At 44.9% G+C, this 13,815-nt stretch overlaps 1 protein-coding gene across 1 annotated transcript; it reads right to left on the bottom strand.

The window, feature by feature from the left end:
• Window positions 1–3,136: 3,136 nt before the first annotated feature.
• On the bottom strand, window positions 3,137–9,041 carry nop9 (NOP9 nucleolar protein). Its single transcript, XM_076022312.1, has 11 exons — window positions 8,729–9,041; window positions 8,189–8,425; window positions 7,895–8,110; window positions 6,820–6,927; window positions 6,009–6,150; window positions 5,488–5,680; window positions 5,259–5,399; window positions 4,430–4,549; window positions 4,136–4,348; window positions 3,846–3,951; window positions 3,137–3,353 (listed from the first exon to the last, which is right to left on the bottom strand). The coding sequence occupies exons 1-11, from the start codon at window positions 8,958–8,960 to the stop codon at window positions 3,199–3,201; spliced, it is 1,863 nt and encodes a 620-aa protein (XP_075878427.1). The 5' UTR covers window positions 8,961–9,041; the 3' UTR covers window positions 3,137–3,198.
• Window positions 9,042–13,815: the final 4,774 nt, after the last annotated feature.

The following is a 13,815-nucleotide window of genomic DNA, read 5'->3' as shown; positions in this document are numbered from 1 at the left end:
CTCTGTGGGCCTATACTGTGATTTTCGGGCGAAAGAGGGCAGCGAGCGCAAAGGGAGCTGTAATGTTGAGAAGCCACCTACTGCGTGCCAGTGAAAGGTTGTCTAACTTAGTCCTCACTCTGCACCAGACGAGGACTATTCTCAGCAGGCGCAGCGCATCACTAAAGCAGTGCAGGGTTGTTGTTGTTGTTGTTGTTGTTGTTGTGGTATTGAAGTGTGGGCGGAGTAATGTGGGCAGGGAGATAGCTTTATTGTAGTAATATTTTCATGTGCGAGTCAGCAACAGGAACCAGTGAGAGATTCTGACAAGGTTATTCACAGAACAAAATCTTCCATTTTTCATTGAACACAATCACTTAAAACAAAAAAGAGGAAGAAGGTGAAAATAATTCAATCGTGACATTACTTTACGGCACAAACTCATCAATTCTAGAACCTTTCGGGTTCCGGAGGTTTAAATTGTAGGAAATTCTAAGTTGTTTCCAAACAAAGAGAAGAAACTTCTGCAAACCTGACGGATAAACACTGAATGACTGAAAAGTGAAAATCTCCTGTACAGCACAAAACACAAGAAACACCTCAGCGCACCTTCAAATATGTGACCGGTCCATCTCGATCAGGGAGTGTGTCTGGGGCCGGAGCATGCAGGCCAGGTGGAGCTAAAGGCCAGACACTTGGTGCTATCGAAGGAAGCGTAGCCCCGGGGGCTACATGTGATTTGTTTTCACCAAGTCACGGCTCGCAGTCACCCGAAAAGGTCATCATTCCTCCGCCTCGTCTCCCCCAAGGAATAAAGCCGATTATACATGTGGCGCGATAACCGAAACGACAGAGGGGAACTGGAATGACCCATGCCGGCATCGCATCAAAACCAACGGCGGGTGATTAAAGTTGGAGGTGAACACGAGAGCCCCCGCAGTGAAATATCACCAGCGTTAGCGCAGGGTCAAGAAGAGGAGGAGACACAAATCGACCTCGGCGCTTCCTCGTCCTCCAGCTCCCATTAACGCGAATAAATCCGAGGTCAAACCTTCAATCAAAACCTGCGTTCCGCCAAACATGTCAGCCAGATTAGCATCGTTCTCGACAGAAGCTTCAGTGGACAGGGGATTCAAGTTCACAGCAGTGCTGACTGCAGCTCTGCAACACTAACAATTCAAATCGAGACGTTTTGGTTGCAACTCAGCTTGAAATGTGTTCATTAGTCTGCGCTTTGCGAAACTGCAAATAGACACTGACGACATGCTGGGCAATATGTCCACCATGTACAGGCGCGACCCGAAAAATGAGAATATCAAGTAAAAGTTGTTTGATTTTGGCCATTTAACACAAAAGATGAAACCAACAAATTTTATTGAGCCATTACTCGCAAACTGACATCTCAAGCAGTTCCTTGTTGTAACTTTGCTGATTAAGATTTTCAGCTTATTAAAACCACAAACCCACAAACTCAGAAAATGATTATAAAATTTGAGTTTTGTTTTTTTTTTAAGCTGCAAGACCTGATCAGCAAAATCCAAAGAAATAAAAACTTGAAATATATTGATTTGCATATTATTCAGTTATATAATATGTCAAATTCACCTTTTAAGTTGAATTGCAGAGATACAGCAACATTTTCAGGATATTCAAATTTTCTGGCTAGTACCATGTAAATCCAGGTCGAGGCAGACACCACAAAGAAGATGAAGATCAGGCGCTACAAAAAGAACAAAACAAAAAAATCGACTTGGGCTCTTGGTCCCATCCCATCATTTTCAGTTGTAGCTCATCCAAACATCACTGACAGCACAGACCTGGGACAGACGGCTTAGCGTCGGCTAAGAAAACACATGACTTTTCTTATCTTCCTTCCTTCTTGCCAAGTGACCCAATGACACCAAAACCACCACCCACGCTCGTGATTAACACTTTGCATAGACTCACCCACTCGCAGCTAAATCCAGTTCGTATAACGGCTACACGAATATGTAAGGTTAATATTTCCAATGAAAAACCACCGTCGTTCAAATACAGAAGCTTTTCTACAGCAAGTGCTTCCAATCAGACAGCAGGTATTGTCTCAGTAAGTCAGTTGAAGGCGTTCAGCGCCACAGCCAATCAGAGACTGCGTTGCAAGAAAGACCTGCAAACAAAATTTCACTTCACTTCAGTCAAGTATTCAGTCTCTCAACAAAAGCCCCCAAATTGCCTTCATACGTCGGGACCACTGAGTTGAAAGTGGGACGCTCCCCTCCGCGCCTGTTTGGATAATTTAACTCACCATTAAAATGCGTTTGAATGGTGAGGTGACTCATGTTCCTCGGAAGTGTGACAGAAAAAAACCATACTCATGATGAAATCTAACGCAACACAGCAACGCATCGAGTAGTAAGCTCACACTACACACGGCAGTCCCTCGCAGAGACGCAAAGAGCGAGCACGTCAATCAAATCTGCAAGATCGACATCGAGTTGAGTCAGATCCTCTCGGTTTAATCAATTCAGCTGTAAAAGATGATTTGAGATAATAATGGCATGGCGGTATAAAGCAAACAGTGTGTGAAACCGTGCCGAGGAACATTAACTGGATTACAATATTAAAGAAATAGCCCGTGGATTTATGGCAGTAAAAGGTTTGTGGTCCCCTCTGGCGTCTCCTCAGCCTGGTGCAGCTTCCCTCGGTGACTTCATCAAAACGGTAAGCAATCACTGCTCCGTGATGATGGAGCTGCCAGGTCTGTCCGGCGCAGGGACACAGAGATTCACTTGCAGACAGGATTTGTTTGTTTCCATTGGGAGAAATGGAAAATTCTCGACTATTATACCTTGTTTGCGCATTTCTTGCGAGAAAGAATGTTTCAGCCCAAATGTCGGATTGATAAAATCCTCCGGCACACTTTAGACATACAAGTGCATTGAAATATGGAAGAGCTCAATCTGATCTGGCCGTTCTGAAACCAAACGTGAAGATGGTTTGAAATCAGCTAAAGTTTTCCTTTCCCTGGGGGCCAATCTCAAAGATTGTTCAGATTCTGCATTTGCTCGGTCCGACACCAAAGTTCATTGTTACACTACTGCCCTCTAGTGGCCATCGACTGAACAAACTCCAGTCTGCTTTTGCGTGACGTCTCTCCACAAAGACTGCAAACAAACTGTGGTTCTTGTCTAATTTAAAAAGAATTTAATAAACGACAGACTTGTTTTTAATTTACATGGTTTAGTCAAAAATGTCACTGAACAGCTTGCGCTTCTTGGACTCGCCCGTCTGTATCTCCTGCCAGTGGCTTCTTCTATGTAGGAAGTGAGAAAGGGCAAATTTGGCCCAAACATGGCGAGCAAACTGATCTGACCGTAGTTGGCTTTCGCTTCCCACTGAAAAAAAACAAAACAAACAAATACAAACAAACGTAAGTGTAGGCAACGGAGGGAGCAATTAACAGGGAGGCAACAGTAGGCAAACCTAGGTAGTTCTGAGCAACAAGCAGACGACAAGAAACCCAGAAACAGGGGAAAGTGTTGCTCAGGATGAAGTATTTGTCTCTCAATCCAACCGCCAGAATCATATTAATTACTTGAGTCGCCTCTAATTCACATAGCAAGACGTCTGATGGTTGGATGTTTACATCAGAATGTGTTATCTTCCTTAGCTGAGGTTTTAACTCACAACCACTGAGACCAAGACACCAACATGACCTCAACATTGTCAATTTTCTTCATAAACATTGCACATGAAACTTTTAAGGAAGAATTTACATGGACATGATTGCAGTTTTAACTTCTTGATGCACCGTAGGCTCAATTTTGGGTGAATCAAAAGTCTGCATGGCGAGTTTGTGCAGGAACGCCAGAAGATGGTTACGTTACCGAGTTCTTGTGCAATGCTCTGCCTGTGACTGACGGAGGCGCTGTTCCAGATGGCTTCCAGAACCCGACTGCCCAACCTGGAGCAGGCCATTTTCACATACTGACCCTGAGAGAAGAATGAAAAATTCAACAATTTATCTAAATGAACAAGGTTGTCAGAGTCCATTTTCACACCATCGTCATATGTTTCACCTGAAATCTATTCTACTTTCACCACTAAAGGTTTGGAATGAACATTTCCATCATATCACATGGACGTGTAGAAGATGAGTTAAGGTGGTCACTCGTACCTCCAGTCTCTTGAGGATTTTGCCTCGTCCTTTATCGCTGCACGTGGTGATGAGGGCCTGCAGGACGTGGCTCCCGGCCGGGTCGGACGCCAGAGTCAGCAGGTCGGCCGGGCTCAGCGTGCGCAGGCTGCTGAGGAGCAGCGATCGCTCCTTGAACCTGGCCAGTGACTGGACCAGGCGCGAGCCGTGGTAGCAGATGGACGACAGCGGGACCTGCGAGCGACAGGAGTCAGACTCTCAAGCCTGCAAAGGGCAGCTTTGCAAAGCTGCATTGATGACTTGTTTGTGCGTTACCTCGGTTTGTGTGCTGCCCTCTGCTGTCTCCGTCTGGTAGTACACCTCGTAGGTGAGCAGGGACATGAAGAGCGGGAGGCAGCTGGTGTGGCGGGAGCCCGGCTCAGCGCAGTGGAACGCCTGGGAGGCATCACACCCACAAGCTTTCCATTAGTCACAAGTCAAGCACCAAGCGGCTCCATTAACGTTGAGCTGACCACACACAGTGCCAGTCATGAACGAACAAACAAATAAACAAACAGAAACGAGGCTGTCGGTTTAACACACTATGGGGTGGGAGGAAGAAAAAAAATCGATTCACACAAACATCGCGATTTTTTGTTTAACGATTTTTAAATCAATATTTGGTTTAAAAAATGTTTGGTTTTTTTTCAAATTCAAAGGCTTCACTTTAGTCTGTTGAGCCGGGTTGGAAAAAGTTACCACTTTTCTCCGGCAGAGGGCAAAATAATTTTGTTCAATACATATATATTTCATTTTGTCAGAAAGGTTTCAGAAACCTGCTTTTACTATACTCTTTTATTTTTTCCTCTTTTATGCAGTCCAGGCTTTTGAAAAGAGAGTTAACATATAATATTGCTGCTGAATACATCTTAAAAACTGACTTACTGACTTTGTGTATATAGACATGTGTATTTTGTGAGGGGGGAAATATGGTTCCTGGAACAGTCTGCAGACAATCTTAATCATTCAACTGTTTCACTGGTGTTAAAAATGCAGACTAAAAAAAAAATCAAACCGGCCTCCAAAAAGTCGTAGAAGAGTGGAATCGGGAGAAAAGCAGATCGTCCCAGCCCTACAACACACGCTGAGCGTTCGGCTGCCCTACCCTGAGGAGGCACTGCAATAACTCGTCCTGCCTCTCCTCGCTCTCGGCGCAGCTCTCCGCCAGCTGGACGATCACTCCCATGTGACCCGCCGCCAGGATGGCCTCCACGCCTTGGATCAGCTCGTCAAACAGCTTCGGGAACTGCAGAGAAGGACGAGGGTCAGCGGCGCGACTCGGGCGTTTCCCCCGCGGCAAGCGTGGCAGCCGGCGGCGCGGCGGAGACACCGACCAGTTTGTGTTTCGCCGAGGCGGCGGCGAGTCTCTGCACGGGGAAGTTGGCGATGCGGTGGAGCGCCAAGTCCACCAGCTGACCCCTGAGGTGGTTCTTGTAGAGGTCGCGGAGGAGGGACTTGTGAGCGAGCTGGATGATGGTGTCGATCAGGTGGCTGGAGGCCTGGTCCTTCAGAAACACCAGGAGTGGACTAAAAAAAACAACAAAAAAAGAAGATTTCAGAATCGCAGCGCCTTCAATGTTTGCTCACCACTATGTTGACGGAGGCTGGAGTGGAGGCACAGAACATTTGCAGAGTTTTACAGAGGGAAAGAATTCCCGCCGCTGAGTCACACTGAGTCCACTTCCATTTAACATGTTGTCAACGCTTGACATCCAGACTTCTGCCCCTCCAGGAGAGTTTAGTGAGGAGATTTCACCAGAGCCTCTGAGCGCTAGGTGGTGAGAAGGAGGTGAACTGTCCCTTTAAGAGCTCCGCTACCCTGACACAGCGGCGGCAAGAAGCGGCGCCTCCTCACCTCACTCCCGGAGCAGCGTTGCGACTTGACAGATACTCCATGATGCCTCCGAGGAGCTGCTTGCACAGTTTGGGCCGCTTCCTGTGACACGCAGTCAGCATGGTCTGGAACACTGTGCTGGCAGCTGCATCTGTCACGCTCACTGGAAGGAAGCGAGACACAGCATATAGAGTCAAGAGAGAGGGGGGGGGGCAAGGGCTTCTCAAAGGCATCGCTCCAATTTAAAAAGTGGCCTCTGGCCACGGAAGCAAAGCTAACAGCTTCTGTCAAGACTCTCTCTCCAGAAATTAATTGCACGCATCCTGGAGGCCAGAGAAACTTTTCCAACGTGTTTCCCCCTCATTATATTTTTCCAATTTCACAAAATTGCAGAAAGCAAGTACGGAAGCAGGGTGTGCTTGAGGTCACAGTGTCCCACTGAGAACTCTGGCCGGGTTATCTTTTTTTTTTTTTAAATAACCTCAGTCTAATTGAATCCAATTAAGAAAGGTGCACTGGATAAGGATAACAGTGGTGTAATGATACTAAACAATTGAATTTCAAGGGCGCAAAGCTCTCACGAATGCTTATATAACTACAAAGTATAACTTCTTTGCGCTCTATTTCATCACCTGAACATGTAGGAATCTGAAGGAAACAGTTTTTTAAGCCGCAGTCAAGCAGGGAGAAGAAAAACAAGTCACGATGCCATTAAAAACATTGATCCGAGGATAAGAGCCAGCCAGCGCTATTCACCGAATACACTGATGAAGCTCTCAGTCATAGCTGTCTGCCCTGGCGCGCGTCTCAACGTGACGCGAAGAAAACTCACGGTTGACGTTGTCCATCAAGATCTCGGTGAGACTTTTCAGCTCGTACCAAAACGACGTGGGAATCTCAAAGTCTGTGAGCTGAGGGACGGCGTTGCGTTCTTTTCCACCTGCAAAGAAAAAACAAGAAGGCAAAAACCATCTGACACCTTTCTCTGATCTCAGACCGCAGACTCTGACAGAATAAAACCTTAAATCTCTTGACTGCTGTTGGAAATGAGCAGAAAAAGAGCAACTGGAATCCCCTCAATTCGAGCTGCAGCTCGTCCCACTGTTGGGTCACAGGCGTTCATAACAACGACAGCTTCAATGGTTCGTTTTCCAACGGGCTGCCAACCACAACAATACTAACGACTGTGAGGCTGGAGGCTGCTGAGGCACAATGCCAACTCTGCCATAACTCTTGGAAACTGTGCACCTTTGCATGCACTGCATCTTCAGCCAAACGCGAACGTGGCACACCCGACGGAACGCTTCCTCAATCTATTGCATGCAGCTGCTAAAGAGTGTGTAGAAATCATGTAGGGCAGAGGGAAAACTGGGAGGGTGACTGGGCACAACATTCTTTCTAATACATTTGAAAAGCGCAAATAAGATTATTTATTACGGTGTGACGTTAGCTGGGCCATTGCCCCATCGCACGTCAACAGTTGCAACTAGCAGTTTACTTATTAGTCATATACGCCAAAAAAATAAGAATGATATAAGCAGTCAAACTGACAAAATATTATTTTCAACCTCATCATGTATTCTGAAGGAATACACAGCGCACAAGTTCAAAGTAGAGGCATCAATGTAGATCACTTGGATGTGATTCAGCGTCGCACAAACAAAAGCGGATTGATTGCTTGAGATCAATGGCATTGGGTCTGGTGGTTCCGACTGAGAAGGTCCAGATGAAATCAAGATAACTGGCTCAACATTGACGTCTCGTGTGCTTTGAGTTGTGTCAGATTTACTCCAGCGCCAATCAAAAAACACAAACGAGCGATGGGTCGGCTCTCAAAATGAACAGAACCATAAGATTCAAAGGTGTTTCTATTAAGAGTCTATGTGTGTGCGTGTGTGCGTGCATACCTGGACGTGCCTCGGTGCGTGGCGGTCCCACACACCCTGCCAGGACGTGTAACAGCGTGCGCACCACATGTGAGCCGTGAACATGTCTGATGAACTCGGCACCGTTGTCTCTCACCGCCTGGCTCAAAGACAAGACCTGGGCCTCCAGCGACGCTCCACTCTTCTCCTCCTCCTCTTCCTCCTCCTCCTTCTCCTCCTCTTCAGTGGTAGAGGACTCTAGATGGAGCGGAACAGATGTGAGCTCTTTCTGGTTTGTATGGCTTCACTATCCCTTGCAGAAAGCTACACCCTCACCGCTCAGACGGGACATCTGCCTGATGGCGCTCTCCACCACGTGTCCGCCACACCGGTCGCAGGACACCGCCTTGAACTCGGACCCCGACTCCCCTCCTAGTTCGGCCAGCACCTCCCCCACCTGCTTGAGGCTGGAGAGCGGCAGCAGCCGCTGCAGGGTGATGCTTCCTGTCCGGTCCATTGCGACCACAGTTGCTTTCCCTTTGACTTCTGTGAGGACGTTTTCCACAAACATCCCTGCAAAAACACACACAATAATTCATGTCATTTATGCCCCGGTGATATTTCTGCGTGCTAAATCATGTGTGTCGATCGTGTGTAATGTTGGAAATCAGGGCTTAAGATGTCAAGGACAGCGGAAACACTTGAGTGCTTTTTAGATGAATTCTCGATGAAATCTTTGACCAAAATGCAAATTTTCAAAAGCATCGGCGTTGTTTTAACCAAGCTTGGATTAATTAAATACATTTCTGTAACATTTTCACCATTGTTCTACTCTGCCTGGTCTGGCGTAAAAGATCTAGAGGAGAAAGTTCTCACCTCTCTCCTCATCATCTTCAAAGCCTTCACTGAGTCGATCCCCGACTCTGCGGAAGTAGCCGACACTCAGGGCGTCCAGACGCTTCCTGCTGCCATCCTCTGGAACCTTTTCACCACCTTCACCTCCCCCATTCCTCTTCTTGACCCACCCTCCCCCACTACCATCACCAGGGGTTTTTCTCTTCTTCCCTCCTCCTCTCTGTTGCTTCCTTTCGTCGCCTCTAACCTGCATTGTCCAGACCTTCAAGCTGCAGGTTAAGTGTCTTGAGCACGTCAGAAGGGGAGCACTGTTTGACCCTCTAGGTGGAAGAAGACAACAGAGGTGAATCAGCAAAGGATGTGTGTCATGTCGGTAATCAATGGTAATGTACGGTTCATGTAGAAAAATCAGTACTGTGTCACAAGCACAGCTATTCACATTGGGATGGCACATTGAATTATATGTGACTTAGTGAGGGCAAAGCGTGAATAATTTATTGGATAATGATATTTAGAGACATTATAACAATAACAATAACAATAACAATAATAATAATATAAACAAGTACACAATGTGATCGCCGAATTGACATCTTTTCAAATACATATGTAATTGATACACTTCGTATTTTTACATGGGTCCGTTTTGTTTTGCATAGATTAGTAAAGGAGTTCAATTCTACATGAGATTAGCACCCGTGCTAACTTCCTACGAGTAAACAGGCGTAAATGCTTTTTTAAAATAAACAGCTTTTCGGGGTTGTTGTGTGTGTGAACTAATAAGCTGAAGGCTCTGTCTTCAGGATGGCAAAGAGAAGACCAAAAAAACACATTTAGTGAACAGAAACATGCAGTAGTAGTAGCAACTCACGTGTGAAAGTGGAGACTCGCTGCACTGTTTGGGACGCGTAGTGATGACGTACAACACCCCTCCCCACCCGGGTTTTTTTTTTCCTTTTTTCTTTTTTCTGACGGTTTCTTTCATTCTCTCCGCCCCCAACACAATGCGACACCATATCTATAATAGTTATGTTTGTATAAATTTCTTCTATTAAATCTGCTTGAGAAAATAAAAAGTTTTTCTGACTACTTCTACTCCACTGCTAACGAGTCGAATCCACGTCTTCTTCATGACAGTGCCACAGAAACACTTAGTTTCGTATAAAACCACTAGAGGGCAACATTGACTCTTTGGTTAAACAGTCACAAAGCGCTCAAGGACCTTGTTCACCCAATAACTCACTGCAACTTATGTTGCAACAGACGGATGATGTATTGGAATATGGCCCAAGGGTTTAATGACATTCACCACAAATTTAACTCATATGCCACTGACGTTGAGTAGCTGAGTTTCCTTTCATGCATTGGGCGTCGTCATTGCCCATTGTGATTCACTGATAGCGACTGAGCCTCATCAGCCTTACAGAAACAACCCGAAAGCAACATTTCATCTTACAACAAATTGGCGTTTTCACTCATATTTGAGTGCGCTGTCCCCCTTTACTTTCTTCTAATGAGATGCTGAGCCAACAGCAGGACAGATACAAGTGAATTGTAGAAATATAACACTTCCATCAGCTCTGTTAAAATGGTGACAGGTCATTAGTTCATTTGAAAAATGACATTGATCTCTATACAGTCTTTGCTTGGGTGTGTAGTTAAGTGAATCAGAGGTGAGGCAGCAGCTGTTGTCACTTTTCACTGGAAACCAAAGGGAATGTACAGCACGTGAGGTCCAAGAGCAAAGGTCAGGGAGAAAATCTGAACATAATAGATACACATTATTTAGGAAAATGCTCCAATGCCTCTGATAAGATGGCAATGGCTGTAAATCGCTTTGAAGGCTTTGAGGATGTATCCCAGATTGATCATTCTGTCTCTGAAAAAAAAAAGCCCCCCAAAATACAATTACCACACATACACACACACACGTATTGAAAATGGATTGATGGATGGATGGTTGGATGGATGGATTTTTGATCTCTTTAGATCATGTAAACTCTGTATGAAAAGTATGATAAAGTAAGCTTTAACATTTCATCCATCCATCCATCGTCCTCAGATCACTGGTGCTTTATTGTGTTCAAGAAAACGCGTTTCTCTCTCTCTCTCTCTCTCTCTCGCTCTCTCCCTCTCTCTCTCCCTCCCTCCCTCTCTCACACTCTCTCTCTCACTCACACACACACACACACACACACACACACACACACACACACACGGGAAGGCATTCCAGCTACTTCTCAAGTAGGACTCGGAAACGTGGAGCCATCACACTGACAGATCATTTGATGAGTAGCAGCGGTGTTGCTGTTTGCCTTGTTTGCCTCTGTCACCATGGCGACCGCAGCGGCAATGTGAATCAGCCTTCTGCCGGCAAACGGTGAACGAGCACTGATTAAAGCTGCGAGGAGTCACGCAGACCGGAGAGCCTCACATTTCATCATGGCGTTGCACAACACAGAGGCCCCCTGATGTCACAGGCGCCAACCTTGTGAGTCAATCGTACAATTCCAAGTAACAAAGACGTATTAAGAGCAGGGTTTGTTAGAAGTCATCTGTTCTGCAAACATTATTCATTGCATGGTACAATAACCTGCAGTCAGAACCATCTCTGCTTTTGAAGCTCTGCGTCACTGCCTGACAAGATTTGACACGTTTCCTTCTAATAACCGGGTGAGAAGTTATGGAAAAATATTACAAATCCTTTTTTTTTTTTCCTTCAAAGAATCTGTCTCTTGCTGGCATGAAAATGTTTGAGATGATGGGCCTCGGGTAGATTAGAGCCACTTTGAAATCCAGATTCACGTTTGAATAAGGAGTTCCAGTCCTGAAAAGTGGAAGAAGGTGACGGTAGGTGATGAGTGTTTTTGTGCTACTGTCAAGCTCATCCAAGAGTGGAAACACGATTTGCTGAGATTTCTTCCTGCTGACGTTCGGAATGTTGTCTGAGAAAAATATTACTAATCCTGTAAATAAAATAAATGAATTATATATCAAAGTTTTTTTTTTCCACCCCCAAAAAATAAAAAAAGGCATGATACAGTTTATTTTTTTATATTGAGATATCCCCACTGAGGGGATTACGAAAGGATTATTATTGATATTATCCCTGTAATTTCTAAGTCTTCTGTGAATCTTCGTTTCATATCTCCTTGGCTACATGAATTTATGTATTTTGTGTATTTTTCTTTTCAGATGAAGCTTTCCTCTCAGCACAGAATAAACAAACAAGACCCAGCGTGTAAGAAGATGAGCTGCACTCGTGTCGTCAGTCAGAGCCCGGCCGATTGTTTGCCGTGCCTGCTGCCCGTCGGTGACCAGCTGCTTGCTGATCAGACACACAGGACATGAAAGGCAGCATCTACTTCATACCTGAGGCATCCTTGGTGCGTTTTTCTGGAACGTGCACATTTCATTTGCTTCCACATCCTTACAAGCTTGGGTATTCGTGGTTATTCTTTTACAGAGATGTCAATACAACACATACCAGCAATACTTTCACGGCCGCCCCTTGACATACAAGATGTCAACCGGAAAATCAATGGTTCAAACAAACACAAGTATAAAGATTAAATGTAAAAAAAAAGCAGCAGTGGATTCCCGTCTCCTCATACTTTGTTCCCATCCTAAATGTTTTTAACCTGCCGTTTTGTTTCCCCATCCCACTCTCAGCCCCTTGCAGACGGATGTTTGGTTGCCCACGTACAGAAGGAGACCCAGGACCCAGAGCCCGGCCAGTCCCATCTGTCACGCTCGGATACTCGCTGAACTGGAGTCACCTTTATGTTTCCTCTCACGCCCACCGCTCTGTTAGAGCCACAAACCCTGGTCGGCGTTATTTATCATGCCGGTGTCAAAGCAAGCAATAAGTGCAGTAAATGGTCTGCATTTTTCATAAAGCAGTCTTGGTGAAAAAACAAAACACAAAAAAACCCACTAATATAAAATGCTGCTCTCGGCTGGAAAAACCTCTTGGAAAAACAGACACACATATTGTTTAACTAAACCTTGACAATATTCAAAGTTGATTTTGTAATTTTGACAAATGTCTTTTTCTCTTTGTTGCCTTTGAAATGATCATAAGCCAGGCGTAGAAGACTTGTTTTTTGTATACCCGCCCTTTTATGACAAATTGGCGAGATACCTCGTATGCATACTAACAACAACTGGGCGGCTGGAAAACAGCAATGCTATTAAGTACATCTGTTCCTGTCTTGTTAGGGGTGCTGATTTATGAGAGGCAAACTGCAGAAGCTCGAAACAGACTCGCCGTTAAATCTGTTGCTTCAGTTCACAATTATTATATAAGGTAAAAGATAAATCACATTGTATCTGAAACTTTTTTTTTTTTTTTTTTTTAGTGTATTGCCTCTTGTGTTTGGCACTGCTTGTAATGTTTGTCCTATGATCACTCTTGCTACTTTCTGCAATTGACTCCTTCCTGTTTGTTCCGTGTCGCTCTGTCTGGATGATGAACGAAAAGCCTCAGAGTGAGCATCTGCTCGCACCTATGAATGTTTTTAATAATTTAATTCCCACCGTATGGTCCCCAGAGAACACAGAAGTGACACATTCAGTCACTTAAGTAAAATCTCTTTACATTCATGTCAAATTTGTTGATTTTCTTGCTAAACAATGATTGAATTGGCAGTACCTGTGGCCTGCTGCCATCAAATCAGTGGAAGTTGGACCAAAACTCAAGTGACTTCTTCTGGACTGCTACGCTCAATTTGCAGCACCTCGGGACTACCACTAATTCTGAACTCGTGATTTCGTTGTACAAAATATATACAAGCTGCTTTACAGTTACCTTGAATTCATTTTATTTTATTTATTTATTTTTTTTCATTTTTTTGTCCACATTAATAAGCAATCAGGGTCAGGACTGTCAAGCAGAAGTAAAAACATCTAGAGGAAGGAGATTTTTTTCTTTTCCCCACTGTAGTTTCACCACAGAATGTTGAGGTGGAGTGTGGGGGATGTGGGCTTCCTGTGTGTGGAGGGTCAACCTTGAATCATCAGCACATCATTTACTGACACGGACAAGTTTACACTGACAAGTTATTTTGGGATGATCCAGAGTTAAAGCTTAGAAAAGGGAAGCTGGA

The sequence above is a fragment of the Nelusetta ayraudi genome, unplaced genomic scaffold (assembly GCF_046127955.1).
Source record: "Nelusetta ayraudi isolate G7.1 ecotype Tasmania unplaced genomic scaffold, CSIRO-AGI_Nayr_v1 ptg000011l, whole genome shotgun sequence".
NCBI classification, from domain to species: domain Eukaryota; kingdom Metazoa; phylum Chordata; class Actinopteri; order Tetraodontiformes; family Monacanthidae; genus Nelusetta; species Nelusetta ayraudi.
The sequence above is the reverse complement of the archived record's forward strand: the minus strand, read 5'-3'. Positions and strand labels throughout refer to the sequence as shown.

Bases quoted from the DNA above. Each gene is read 5' to 3' on its own strand.
- nop9 (XM_076022312.1), bottom strand. From the start codon at position 8,960: ATGCAGGTTAGAGGCGACGAAAGGAAGCAACAGAGAGGAGGAGGGAAG. The intron at 5,400-5,487 runs GTCGGTGTCTCC...CCTTCTCTGCAG, and splicing joins CCTCGGCGAAACACAAACTG to TTCCCGAAGCTGTTTGACGA. The intron at 4,349-4,429 runs GTAACGCACAAA...TGTCGCTCGCAG, and splicing joins AGGGCAGCACACAAACCGAG to GTCCCGCTGTCGTCCATCTG.